Source organism: Argopecten irradians, chromosome 10 (genome assembly GCF_041381155.1).
Source record: "Argopecten irradians isolate NY chromosome 10, Ai_NY, whole genome shotgun sequence".
Lineage (NCBI taxonomy): Eukaryota > Metazoa > Mollusca > Bivalvia > Pectinida > Pectinidae > Argopecten > Argopecten irradians.
Genome location: NC_091143.1, coordinates 42776092 through 42790664, shown reverse-complemented (window position 1 = coordinate 42790664; position 14573 = coordinate 42776092). Strand labels below are relative to the sequence as shown.

Sequence of the window (14573 nt, the reverse complement as noted above, 5' to 3'; positions counted from 1 at the left end):
GTAAAGTGGAAACTTCGTATATTGAGTACTGTCGTCTTTGACCTCATCGTGTCCATATAGTTTTCATAGGCAAATGTTTATATGGTATAACATACTCCCGTTTTTCTTACACTTTCGTTTGTATTTCAGAACGTCAAGATCCGTAATTTATTTACCGTAAAGCCATTTCCGTGATTATAACAACGGTATTTCCTGTTTATGCTTGCCGACAGTTTTGCGTTTTGCGTTAATCGTTAATCGTTAGCCGGTATTGCGTTAATCGTTGATCGTTAATCGTTAGCGTTAGCGTTAGCAATCGTTAGCGTTAGCTAAACGGACGGATTTTTTGCGTTGCGTTTGCGTTAGGCTGGGAACGTTAAACGGTTCAGGTACTGTAGTAACCAAGAAGAAACTTGGTTTTAATATTAGAGAGATCCCTTTGGTATTTACCATCAAACAAACTGGGAAATCTAGCTAGATATATATAGATATGGTCATCATCAGGTTTTCTCATTGGTTCTGATTATTTCCCTAGAAATGAGGCTCACCTGGTTTGGCCCCTGCTCCTGCCCTGGGAAGGTCAGAGCCAAAATTTATACAAATTCTGTTCTTGTTCTCTCAAGGATGTTTCTGGCCAAATTGCCTCTTATATATATATTTCACTTCTTGGACCTTGCCCCGCCTGCCCCCAAGGGGTCATGATATATAGCCAAAATATATAAAATCTTTGTTTCTTTTCCCCAAGGATGTTTCTGACCAAATTTGGTTACAATACATCCCAAGAGAAAATATGATCAGGAATGTCGGGGAAAAAGACCGGGATCCCGATGGGATATGACCAGGATCCCACAGGGATTGAAAAAATCCCAGTGAGATCCTGGGGAGTGGATCCCGGACCCAATCTTTTGCAATATTGATCATAAATAACAAAACATCCCAGAGGGATCCTGGCGCCCACCAAAGAATGATCTATGTCTGACAATGGAAAGATGGATCTTTTCTCTGCTTTTCAAACTTTTTCAAACATACAACATATAAAATTTTATATTTAAAGTTTAAACTAGGACCCTAGGGGAACCTACATGTGAAATTTGAGGAAGACCCCTTCAATACTTTGTGAGAAATAGCGATAAAAACTTTAACTATCAAAATCCAAGTTGGCTACCTGGCGGCCATCTTGTTGATCAATTGGTCCCATAATGCAATATGCACAACTAGGGCCCTAGGGGAACCTACATATGAAGTTTGAGAATGATCCTTTCTGTACTTTCTGAGAAATATCGCTAACAAACTTTAAATATCAAAATCAACCCCATGGGAACCTACATATGAAATTTGAGATAGATCCCTTTAGTTCTTTCTGAGAAATAACTATAACAAACTTTAACTATGAAAATCCAAGATGACTGCCTGGTGGCCATCTTGTTGACCAATCAGTCCCAAAACGCAATATGCACAACTAGGCCCTACGGGAACCTACATATGAAATTTGAGACAGATCCCTTCAGTTCTTTCTAAGAAATACCAATAACAAATTTTATCTATCAAAATCCAAGATGGCTGCCTGTCTGCCATATTGTTGACCGATCAGTCCCAAAATGCAATATGCACAATAGGGCCCTAGGGGAACCTACATAAGGAATTTTAGGCAGATCCCTCCAACACTTTGTGAGAAATAGCGATAACAAACCTTAACTATGAAAATCCAAGATGACTGCCTGGCGGCCATCTTGTTGACCGATCGGTCCCAAAACGCAATATGCATAACTAGGTCTCTAGGGGAACCCACATCTGAAATTTGAGACAGATCCTTTCAGGACTTTTTGAGAAATAGTGATAAAAAGAATTGTGAACGGACGGAGGCCGGACCACGGACAAAATGCGATTTGAATATAGCCCAGCATCTGATGATGGTGGGCTAATGAAACAGAATGGAAAATTACACAAACTCTGTTCCAGTCAGAATAAGATGAGATAATTAGGAATAAAGAGAAATAAAAAAGAAAGGAGTGCAAGTATATTTTAGGCCCTATTGGAATATTTCTTTTTTTACCTTGGCAAGAGATAAGGTGTCTTGTCTTTGTTGGAACAAACAGACAAGTATAAATCCTTCTGCTGGTGGATAGTAACACGTTTCTCAGCATTTTCTGTAAACAAAAACAATTATTATAAGCAAGAATTAAGCATAATTATAAGTATAGCCCATACCGCATTGTTGATTTATTACATAACTTTAATGGAATTTTTAAAAACATGTTAGAAAAAGAAAAAGAAAAAAAAAATAGTGTAGTTTAGCATCAAAGAAGAGTTCAATTTAATTGGAATCACCAACAGTTTACTGTGTTCATTATGTTTTCATACTGCCACATATTAAAAGCCAAGATAATCTGCTATCAGTGATATGCAGCGATTGATGTCATTATACATTCTCAGTAAATTAGTATTTGTCACAAATAAACTTACAGTGGTAAAGCATGATAGTTTATATGGAAAATATAATTAAATTGACAATAAACAAACCATCTTCATTGTGTATGCATATATATGAACAGTGCAAAGATTTCTTGTTGATAAAGAAATGCAGATAAATTAAAACTTACTGAAAGTCACTCATCTTTGCTTAAAGAAATTCAGAAATGAGATAATCCTTTCACTAATTTGCCAAAACTTCCATTTTAAAAGAAATAATGTTTCCCCTTCCAAATTCCAGCAGACACAACCGACATTTTGGATTTTCACTGTTTAGGCAGGAAATATATTATATGGAAGATATACTTTTCAAATTTACTTAAGGTCAACATATTTGTTATTTCAAAAACTGTGGTTAGATAATGAAGTGGTCTTATAAATCATTTGTGCTTTATAATATATTGTTTCATGGCCCTGTGTTAGTTGAACTATTACATGTGTATCTTGTCATTCATATTATGTCATTGTATCTGGTGTTTGTTTTTTAATTGTCCTGTCTTTTTTATTGGTCTTGAGTGTTTTGTTACTACTGTACATGTTATTCTATTTTCGTACATGGAAAGTGCCGAAATTTTGTCCAAAAAATCCGTAAAACTCATTACAGCACTTTAAACAAGGGCCGAATGGGCCCAAATCGCTCATCTGCAATCTGGTAATCATGTATGGTTCATACTTAACAAATAGAGTAAATAAGAATTTATATCATCCCTAAGCACATTAGAGGCCCCTTTGCCTCTTGGTTATTAAAAAGAAGTTGTTTAAAGACTTTAGTCTATTTGACCCCTGTGACCTTGAATGAAGGTCAAGGTCATTCTTTTGAACAAACTTGGTAGCCCTACCCCTGATCCCAGCATGCCACAGGCCCAATATCACGTTCCTATATGCCTTTCGGTTTTTAAGAAGTCTTTTAAAGATTTTAGCCTATTTGACCCCTGTGACCTTGAATGAAGGTTAAGGTCATTCATTTGAACAAACTTTGTAGCGCTTCATCCCAACAGGTAACATGCCCAATATCAGGTCTCTAGCCCTCTTGGTTATTAAAAAGAAGTTGTTTAAAGATTTTAGCCTTTTTTGACCCCTGTGACCTGACTTGGTAGCCCTTGATCCCAGCATGCCACAGGCCCAATATCAGGTTCCTATGCCTCTTGGTTATTAAAAAGAAGTCATTTAAAGAGTTTAGCCTATTTGACCCCTGTGACCTTGAATGATAGTCAAGGTCATTCATTTGAACAAGCTTGCAGTCCTTCATCCTAGCATGTTACATGCCAAATTTCAGGTTTCTAGGCCTCTTGGTTATGAAGCAGAAGTCTTAACAAGATATTTCAGCCTATTTGACCCCTGTGACCTTGAATGAAAGTCAAGGTCATTCATTTGAACAAACTTGGTAGCCCTTCATCCCAGCATGTCACAGGCCCAATTTCAGGTCTCTAGGCCTCTTGGTTATTTAGAAGAAGTCTGTTAAAGATTTTCACCTATTTGACCCCTGTGACCTTGAATGAAGGTCAATGTCATTCATTTGAACAATATTGGTATCCCTTCATCCCAGCATGCTATAAGTCAAATTTCAGGACTCTAAGTCTCCAAGTTTTGAAGAAGAAGTTGTTTAAATGGAAAAGTTGACGCCGTACGGACGGCGGATGCTGCACCTTAATAGCATAAGCTAACTTGCCTTTCGGGCAGGTGAGCTAAAAATAAATTAGCCTAACCCTTTTTGTGCTGTGTACTGAGGGATTAGGTTCCAAATAAGAAATATAGAGGTGTGTAGTACATACATAAGGAATAGGGTCACGTTTGTCGTGGTATGATAGGGTTTTAGATAGGGTGGCAGGGTCTACTTTTATAAATATGCATTAGGCCTATATGTAGCATGTATAGTCTCATTGTTGTTTGGGTGACGGTCCATTTTCTTGTTAACTTCTATTTCTGCTTGTTGATATAAACTTTAAAGTTTATGTTCAGAGTTTTAATTTTCAGACAAAAGTCAAGTGCAACCCCCTCGAACCAGAGTTGAAACACACGTACACAATGTCAAATGGCTTTTGACTTACCAAACATAACAATTTGATAGCCCAGAATATGACGATTAGAATGAGTAAACGATCGTTTTTAATATATTAGGATATGTTATAGATTGTATATTATATACAGATACATTTTCACTTATCACTATAACAACTACACATAGCGCGACTGTTTTAAATATTCATAATCGCCAATACCACAACACTGCCCTATTGAATTTCACGGCTCTTGTTACAGCTGTTTGTCTCAGATGACGTCACAAATCTACGGCCAACTGGTGATATCAGGGCCCGGGCCATGGTTCATACTGACTTGGCTATGCGAAATTCCAGGAGTTTTCAACAATTTTTTTTAAATTTTTTTTTAGGGCTAATTTTATAGCAGTCCAAGTAAAAACAATAAGGCTTATGCTGTATATTTATGTTTGCTTTTCACATTTTCTAATTGGTTGTTGATTGTTTGAGACCATTTGGCAACTGTGTTGGTGGTGTGGTAATGTTGATATTAGGCTAAAGTTATGTTCAGAATGTACAGACGTTTGTGGTGTTTTTGACAATTCATTTTTAGAAGACTTGTCTGGGCTTTTCCCACTTCGAGTCTATAAATACCTTCACAATTGCAACCTAGCTGTCATATCATGATATCTTTTACGATCGCTACTTTGAGCAGCCATTTTGAAAGTCCTTCGCAGGTCACTCTGAAAAACACCAAAAAAGTCACTGTAGACTTAACTGTAGGAAGTTCTCATTCTCCCATTGTGTAGTAAACTCATGGAACTCGCTGTCGGAAGAAGTAACAGCATCAAAAACTTTAAATGAATTCAAAGGGAAACTCAGCAACCACTGGAAGGTTGTAACTATCAAATTCCAACCTGACTGCTATCCAAATTAACACACAGGAACCGGAAACAATAACTGTGATGGGTCGTGAGAGCGGTGAAAGCCGATAATAAGAGTGCAGCTCTCTGCGCGGCCGAAGGAGGCGTAGAGCATAGCTCTACTAACCATAACACGTGTGTGAGCATATAGATTCCAATACACTACAGTACCCCTTGGACTTTGAAATTGTGTCCCGCGAGAAAAGTCTTGCGCCCCTATGTAGGCAGCCATGTTTTAATTCTCGTTATCAGCACGACGAGATTTGAAATTTCTGTACTAGACTAAATGTGTTATCAGTATACGCTATAAAATTACTGTAAGTATAGTTTTAATTTACACATATACAAGAACAACTCAATAAATGTACTGGTCCAATATATACTGTGTATGGTCTCAAGCGCACGGCACTGTCAGCAGTGACGTCACAAAACCTGACGCCAAAGATGACGGCACAGATTTGCACGTATTTTTGATAGCATGGCATATATTGCCAAGTTTTCTCTTCATCTGATAAAAACAAGATTGAAGTATATTGAACTATTCCATTTGGATTGTTTTGAATTCTTTCTATCTAACGATAGTATTTGCATGTCAGTGGAATATTTTATTGTTAATCTCGTAGAAAAATATGGACAATATAAAGTTATGATGTTATAATCTTTCACATGAAGCTGCGCTCTTCTGAGGCTTTGCCTTAAATTCATATTATATGACCTCGACAACAGGTAAGGTAACAGCTAGGTAAAAAATGACCACTATAGTCTGTTACAATAAAATTCATTACCTCTATAACCTTATTCCATTCAGTGTAATAGAGAGCGCAGCGAATGGGCCGAAGGCCCGTTCGCGAAGCGAATTAACTCTTGTGATAGAGGTGTCACGGTAGCGTTATTCTATATATGTAATTCATCCATATACATGTATGTAGAGTTGGAAAACTTTCTGATAAACCAGAAACAGGAAGTCAACACAAGATCCAGCATCGCACAAGACAGTATCCAAAGTCACACTCTCGCGCGATTACAAAATCACACTCTCGCGTAATTACAAACAAGTAACGCTTGCAAAAATTCAAAATGAAAACCAGTGAAAGATAAACCTTCTAATTTATTCTTACCTGAATCTAACAATTACATTTTGTCCTGAATCTTCACTTAAAAGCCGTTTTACATGAGCAGTTGCTTCGGAATTTTCCGTTTGGCAACGGAGAATGACGTTGAGATATAATTTGTAGCCACAGTCACGTATTTTTGCAGAAAGTGAAAGTAGAAGTATCCTATGTTCAATATTGTTTTTCTTGTCATAAACTCAATGCCAGTAATTCAGCAAAGCTATGATTAATGATTGATAATTCTATATATGGTTTCTAGCAGTACAGTTAGTCAACGCACACAATAAGCAATAAAAACAAAACACATGTCAATATCGATAAGACTGATGGGTCAGGGGAAATTACTCTTTCGCCGTTGGAAATCCTTTATTTAGATCTACCTGGCATATTTCTATTTAGTTACACATTAAAAAAAAAACAAAAAACGAAATAATGGATCAACTGCTGCGCTCTCAGATAGGCTTTGCCTAAAATTATAAAAGCGCATGTCTCTGCGCGGCCGAAGGCCGCGTAGAGCGAAGCTCTACTAACCATAACACGTGTGTGAGCATATAGATTCCAATACATTCCAGTACCCCTTGGACTTTGAAATCGTGTCCCGCGGGAAAAGTCTCGCGCCTCCATGCAGGCAGCCATGTTTTAATTCTCGTTATCAGCACGACGAGATTTTATTTTTTTCTGTAGGCAAAACGTATCACCAGGATACACTATGAAATTACTTTAAGTAGTTTTAAATAAATACACAAGGATAAGAACGACACAATAAATGAACTGGTCAAAATAATATACTGTCTGTGTGTTGTCAATCGCACGGCATCGTCAGCCGTGACGTTAGTGGGCTTGGTGCTAAAAATGACGCCACATATTCCCACGCATTTTTGACACATCGCATGTGCAAAGTTTTCCGCATTGGAGAGAAACAAGGTCGAAAAAAAAATGAAATAATCTAGTTGAATATTTCTTTCTAACCTGTATATGACGACTGCTAGACACAAGTATTGAAGAATAGCATTTACTAAAAATCAATGATCGGACTACAAGTTAACAGTTTAAAGAGGTAGTGTAATGGAAATGTTCCTTCCTTTATTCAGAAAGAAAATTTTAATCCAACAAAAACAAAAAAATAATTATGAAAATCGATCCAGAAATCTTCGAGATATTTAAGATCGAAATTTGCCCATTTGCACCTGTTTGAAAAACAATCAACGCAACTTCCGGTTTGGCTTCGAAGCATTGTGACGTCATATGAGCAACATTCAAGGCAGTGAGAGCGACCACCTGGCGGTACCGCGAACGAAGGAATAGCTTTTTATTAGGGGGAATCGCTATATTGCACACTTTTAAGAATGTTCGTTTTAGTATATTATTGATACTTTTCTTATATATGATATTTAATGCATTTTGACTAATTTTCAGTCGAATTTCACGTTCGTTTTTCAACGAATTTTCCATAAATTCTGTGTTAGTGCTTAACAAAAAATTGACGTCAATATCATGTTCCGCTGGCGATAAAAATGCATGTAACATTAAAATATAAATTAAATAGACCACGGAAAATTATACCATTATTATGGAATCTGCAAATTTTTATCTACGATCATACGGAATTTAATTAAATTTGGTTAAATAACGAAACTGTGACAATCAACTAAAAATATGTCAAAAGGCATGAAATATATTAAAAAAAAATATACAATACCAGGAAATCTGATTCTACAATTAATTGCAATTTGCAAACGTAAAGAATTTATTTCGACAATGTCAAAGGCCCAATACATGTAACTTTTCAGTTTTTTTAACCACAAACATATATGTACAAGAAAGTTTACCACGATCTCTCTGCATAAAATGTTAACTGAAGCTAGGTACATTTGTAAGTTGTTACTGAGAAGACATGAACGTGCCTCAGACATTGACATATCTGAGCTTTAATTTCCAATATCGCAAGATTTTACAGCAATCAACTTAAAGTTCGCTGTTCATTATTTACTCCGTTCATAGGGAGTTTACGGCGTATACATCAAATTTAGTAGATTTTACAGTGATAGGAATTTTATTCTGGTTATGCAAAATACAAGTCCCGGGTCGTAAATTAAAGTTTTTTGCAACATATACTTGAAGATTTCTGTATAGCGACACATTTCATATCATATGCTTCGGTTTGGTTGCAGAAATAAATGATTCAGTAACCAATGGAACACACCTCGTCAATCAGTTGGTAATTATAATTGACTGACACGTGAACATTGAGGCTTGTAGCCAATGCTATGGCGGGGGCGGGGCCTCTAGATCTACGGCGACCTCCCGCAAAAAAAACCATATACATCAATCTGATTAAAATCATATCTTCGATTACGCTCTGATACTCTACGCTGCAGTACGTACTGGAGCGTAGAGTATCAGAGCGTAATCGAAGATATGATTTTAATCAGATTGCATATACATGTACTTCGGTACAAGATTTATTACATAAAAATGCATGTGTTCGTGTCAAATGACAAGTTGTTATAGACTTATAGCGATACGATGATCAATATATTGCAAATATTCCAGTTGTGAATATCAGAAAAATAAATTACAGCCAATTTATTCAAGATGCTCCACCGCCGACAGAGTATATACATGTATCTAATTAACACAAATGATAAATTAATTTGATTCGGTGCATACGTATTCAGTACTTTATTGCATATAGGACATAGTGCCACAGATTTTTTCGGGATGCAATTATTTTTTTATATCTTTATCTTGAAGTAAAATTAGAAGCTCAAACTTTTCAATGGTGGTAATGATGTAAAGCAAGTAACTTTTGTAATACTAAGTGTAAAGTCGTCTTCTCTTGTTTTTGATAGAGAAAAAAATACCACTTGTCAGAGGTCATCTTCAAAAATGCTGAAATCAAGAAATTGAAGCATATTTCATTCTCTTACCGATTAAGGATGTACACCTCTGAGAAGTCAAAATTTTCTTGTATTAAACTTTTTTTCTCATATAGATTTTTGGAAATAGGAGTTCATACCATACAAGAAAATGGAAGAAAAAGGATATGTCGGTGTGCTTGTTTTTGAGCTATTGTCACTCAAAGATACCAAGTTGACAAAATCTTGGATTTTTTGGGATTTATGCCGTTTTGACCGTATACACAAGAGTTTAAAGCCATAATTTCCTAATGAGATGTTTGATATGTATGGAAGTTTGAAGAATTTATTTTCCTGTAGTCTTCTTTAAAAACATGCAAGTTTTGATTAATAAGACTCATATTTTTTCTCAGAATAACAACATATGCTACCCCTACCCCTTAATTTTGAGCTGCAAAATACACCATCTTCAGCCATTTATGCCAAATTAAACCCTTTATAGAAACAGTTGTGGTATTAAACTTTTGTTAATATTTTGCATTTCAATAGGGAATGGGTTGTTCTTTCTAAATTAGGCAGAAAAATGGGGGGTCAGTGTGCTTACTTTTTTGCCCCATTTGAATATGTGTTATTTTTCAGCATTTAAGAGTAAAAAATAAAAGTGTCCAAATTACCATTAAATGCAAAAATAAAGTGACAAAAGCGTAGCACTTCACGCAATAATGCTCAATATTTTAATAACCACGAACCTAGTAAAGATTAACAGCAAAAATTAGCTCGATACAGCTAAAAATGCTGGTGCAGTGATGATTTAAGTAAAAACAATTTCAGTAAAAAATGGTTAAACTATGGCTCTACTCAAAGAGGAAAAAGACACAATTTCAAAATGGCCGCCAAATGGGCCATTTCTTAAAATCCCTGTATAAAAAATCTACTGAAAATAGAAATGTAATTTTTTGACAAAATTTGCATCTGGCAACTTACTACAGATATTGATAAAATATATTTGAAAATCTCATAACTTCTTTGATCTTTGTCGAAACGAGACTTCAACGGGACTGAAACCTCAGAAGAATACATCCTTAACTAGTACTTAAGATCGGGATTAAGTCGATATTTTGTAAGTTACTACACGCTTCAAAAGTCTGTCGACAGCATAATTTACATTCCATGTATCTTTTACCATTAATCACTGACAGATACTTTTAAGGATTTAATTTGCCGTAAACTAATTATTGTATGATATGAAAGATAACTGCAGAGCTTATAATTAACCGACTTGAAAGAAAAATGATAACATGCATTAAGGTTGTTAATGAATATTTATATGTATAAATATATCGTAAATTGACACATTTGGAAGTCTGAACTACAATGTAAATTATTATTGTACCATGGAACACGTGTGTTTATGACATAAGATTTAGATCTTCGTCATTGGTTAGAGTTTTAAAAGAAAAGAGAAGTATTCGTATAAACAAGTGTCGGAAATTATAATCAATCTTAATTTTTACAATTTATGTTCGTATTCTGTAAATTATAAAAGGGGTAGAATCTACTGCAGTATTTCATATAACAAGGATTTATAGTTGAGGCATTAAAGATTAGGCCAATGATGTATCTTTATATCATTATACCGACAAATATACCGACAAGTGCCGAGATATCGGGAAAATGTTGAGGTGAAAAAAACCCAAGTACCGAGGTCTCCAAGTGCGAGATGTCCTGATACCACTGCAGCCTGCTGCAACAATGCACCGTCATCCTTTGTGCCGAAAACTTGCCATTTTTATCACATTTACAGGAAAAAAAACTTCAGCTTAGGAATACAAAAAACTGTATACGTACGTAAAAAGATAAATTCAAATATAAAGAGGCGATGAGTTATAATGCAATGTTTTCAAATAGATACGCATCGAGCACGAAGCCATCATGTTGTCACAACACAGACGTAATCTGTTGCTCACAGTACGTCACTTCCGGTAAATGCACAGGAGTTTGACGTTCTGTCAATAATATATAGTATACATATATAAAAAAATACCCCTATATACTAAAAGTTTGACGTCAAACTCCTGTGGTTTTTGAACGGAGATTACTTTTATGCCTTTTATATGTGAAATGACGCACCGGAAAATTTTTTGCTTTGTGTTATAGTATTTTTTTATGGTTAATCAATGATTTTATTAAAGGTTTGCTTCCACACATCCTCGATACTCCAGGGGTTCCGATCACTTACGATCTCTACACCCCTGGACTATCTCATCGTAAAACTGGAGGCAACAGAACAGAACAGGTAATTTAGTCCTTTGATGTACATCAAAAGAGCCGTATAACGGTACACTGTGGTTGACTATGTGGCTTTGAAGTTGGGAGTCGCTCTCTCTGTAGTCTTCAAAGGAAATCTTTGCTGGTCTGTGATTGGTCAAATATTTTCAGCTGAGCTGCCTTCAATTTCACTATGAGATAGTCCAGGGGTGTTGAGATCGTAAGTGATCGGAACCCCTGGAGTATCGAGGATGGCTTCCACATTACACTACCTCTTTAATCTCAATCTAAATCTGAGGTTTATAATCCTAACTATATTTACATTTTTATATGTAGCTGCGCTCTTCTGATGCTTTGCCTTAAATTCATATTATTAGGCATTATCTGGAACGAACTACAGTGCATGGTCATGCAAGGGACTTTCAAAATGGCTGCTCAAAGTAGCGAACGAACAAGACATTATTTGCAAAATGAAATGGTTCTTTGTTTTCAATACATGTCAATTCATAATACATGAGTATTTTGAGAGAAAAATATCTCCACTATCGATGTGTCCAGTATGGGAAACACTACAGTTGGATTATTTCTGTAATAGACCCTTACAAGAGGTAGGTCAATCTGACTTATTTTCCAGAATAAAGTTTAGAAGGCTCTAGTAGGGATTCCGACGAGAGACATCTATCAAACGTCCGAATATAAAAGAGTATAGAGGAGGAATCTCAATAGGGATTATCTTGCACACCTACATATAAACAGCTAAAAGTTTCATAGCTGATAAGTTACTACATTTTTGTACATTTCTAGTAAACAGTAAATGTGACAACTTTCTTCTTGAAATAGAAAAGAAAATAAACAAGTAGAGCTTCGCTCTTCTTATGCCTTGTACGATTCATATTACTTACGAAATTAATTGCAGGATCGGAGTTGCCAGCTTGCTTACAACTTTTACAAGCGTAAAATGACTCAGATCATCATCTGACAAACGTTTTTGAGACCCCGATTATCTAGGATTATAAACAGGAAAACGGTAAAGAAACAGACACCAGAAAAGATCCGAGCTGCAAGGTGAAATATAGTCAGTTATTAAGGAAATCAATCCATGTTTAAAAAAATCTTGCTATTATGATCACATCTATGCTTGTGTCAAACCGACACACCCAATAATAATCCAATAATAATCAGCTGAATGAAAAACTGACATTGACTAGTATCTTGCCAATATCGAGTTTGTGTTAGACCACAGGAGTTTGACGTTCTGTCAATAATATATAATTCGCTCAGTATTCGCTCAGTTGACATCATTGGTAAGCTAAGACTAGCTTGTGGAGATGTATTAAAGTTTCTTCAAACAATGACATTGTGTACTCCTAACGCGTACTATGGACTTCCGGTTGCTTAAAATAATGTATATACAGTCATTTCATTAATGTTGAAATCCTTTTCCGTTGTTAGGGGAACAGGAGATATATATATACATAATGTTACTTAATCTCATAGTAATGAGATACCGACACATATATAAGTGCCAGACACTGATAAAAACACTGATTAAAAAGTTTCCATGGATTTAGAATATCACAGGGTTTGCTGTCCATTCCTGTGAGTAATTTATTCACCCGATTTATACAATTTTGTCAGAAAGATGGTTGAAATTTTGCTGGGTGGTTTTTCCAGTACTTATTGAGTCTTGACTTGAAGGTGTTAAGAGATGGTGAACACACCACTTCCTCTGGTAGAGAATTCCAGATGTTGATAACTCTGTTGCTGAAGAAGTGGCCTGATTTTCCCAGTCTGAATTGCCTTTTATATAGTTTTCTGGAGTGCCCCCTTGTTGAAGTTCGTCCAATTTCATCGAATAGTGACTCAACGTTCAGTATGTCCAAATGATTTAGAATTTTGTAGGTTTGGATGATATCTGCGCGCTCTCTACGATATTGAAGTGTTGGTAGACTTAGACTCTTTAAGCGATCTTGGTAGGATAGATGCTTTAAACACGGTATCCTTTTTGTTGCTCGTCTTTGTACATTTTCAATGACGGTCATGTCTCTGACCAGGTGTGGTGAGGATACTGGTGTTGCGTATTCCACAATTGGACGAATAAGTGATTTATACAGTGCCAGGAACATTTGAGGACTCATATATGAGAATGATCTAAACATTAGACCGATGATTTTGTTGGCCTTTGAGCTTGACGAGTTGGCATGAATTGAGAACTGCAGGTTTTGGTCAATGTTCACTCCTAAATCCTTTTCCGACTCTACTTTTTGTACTGGTGTTGCGATGCCATCTTGACTAATAGTATAAACATGGTTTCCTTGAGATCTGCCTATCTCCAGGTATTTACATTTGGATGTATTAAGTTTCATTAGCCAGGTCTGTGTCCATTTACACATTTGGTCTATGTTGTGCTGCAGGTTTTGTCTACCCAGGAAAAACCTAAGGGGCGCTTAGAAATGTAAGCGGGACTTAAAATCCCCTTTATTGCCCCTTATATTACACTGAATCCTAAGGGGATTATAAGTGGGAAACATATGATCCACTTAAAACCCCCTTGGACTACAAAACCAGCCACTTTAATTCCACTTATAGGTAAGGGGATAATAAGTAAATAGTGTTCTTACCACTTAGTTTCCACTTGTATCTCTCAATTTGCCTTTGTAAAAGCAAGTGGTTTTAAAGTAGGGCTTGAAGAAACAACTTCAATCCATCACTATGTCGACTATTTGTTCTGTTTAATACTTATTTTCCACTTATAATACTTAATCATTATTTGCAATCTAATTTTGCCAACTTAATTTCCACTTGGAAAAGTTAAGTCATATTTTGCAGACTGTTAGACAACTTATTTTCCACTTATAATACTTAATCATTATTTGGAAAAAAAAAATATTTGGCATGATCATAAATCATCCCCAAACATGGCCAATTTTTAAATTGTTTTACATCAGGATGTAATAAAATTATGTTTAGAACATTGTGAAATAATTT

General features: G+C 35.8%; 1 protein-coding gene across 5 annotated transcripts in view; it reads right to left on the bottom strand.

Annotated features, from left to right (window-relative positions):
- The window catches only part of LOC138333976 (small ribosomal subunit protein uS11-like), a 53058-nt gene extending 40467 nt beyond the window's left edge, over positions 1–12591 (bottom strand). For 3 of the 5 annotated variants that reach the window (XM_069282704.1, XM_069282700.1, XM_069282703.1), the window contains exons 1-2: positions 12488–12590; positions 2033–2126 (exon numbers count right to left, since the gene is read on the bottom strand). In XM_069282704.1, coding sequence (XP_069138805.1) covers positions 2033–2123 — 91 coding nt within the window. In that variant the 5' untranslated portion in view covers positions 2124–2126; positions 12488–12590. Of the gene's footprint in view, positions 1–2032; positions 2127–5078; positions 5168–12487 lie in introns of all 5 variants that reach the window. The other 2 variants (XM_069282701.1, XM_069282702.1) reach the window with 1 other exon arrangement.
- Positions 12592–14573: the final 1982 nt, after the last annotated feature.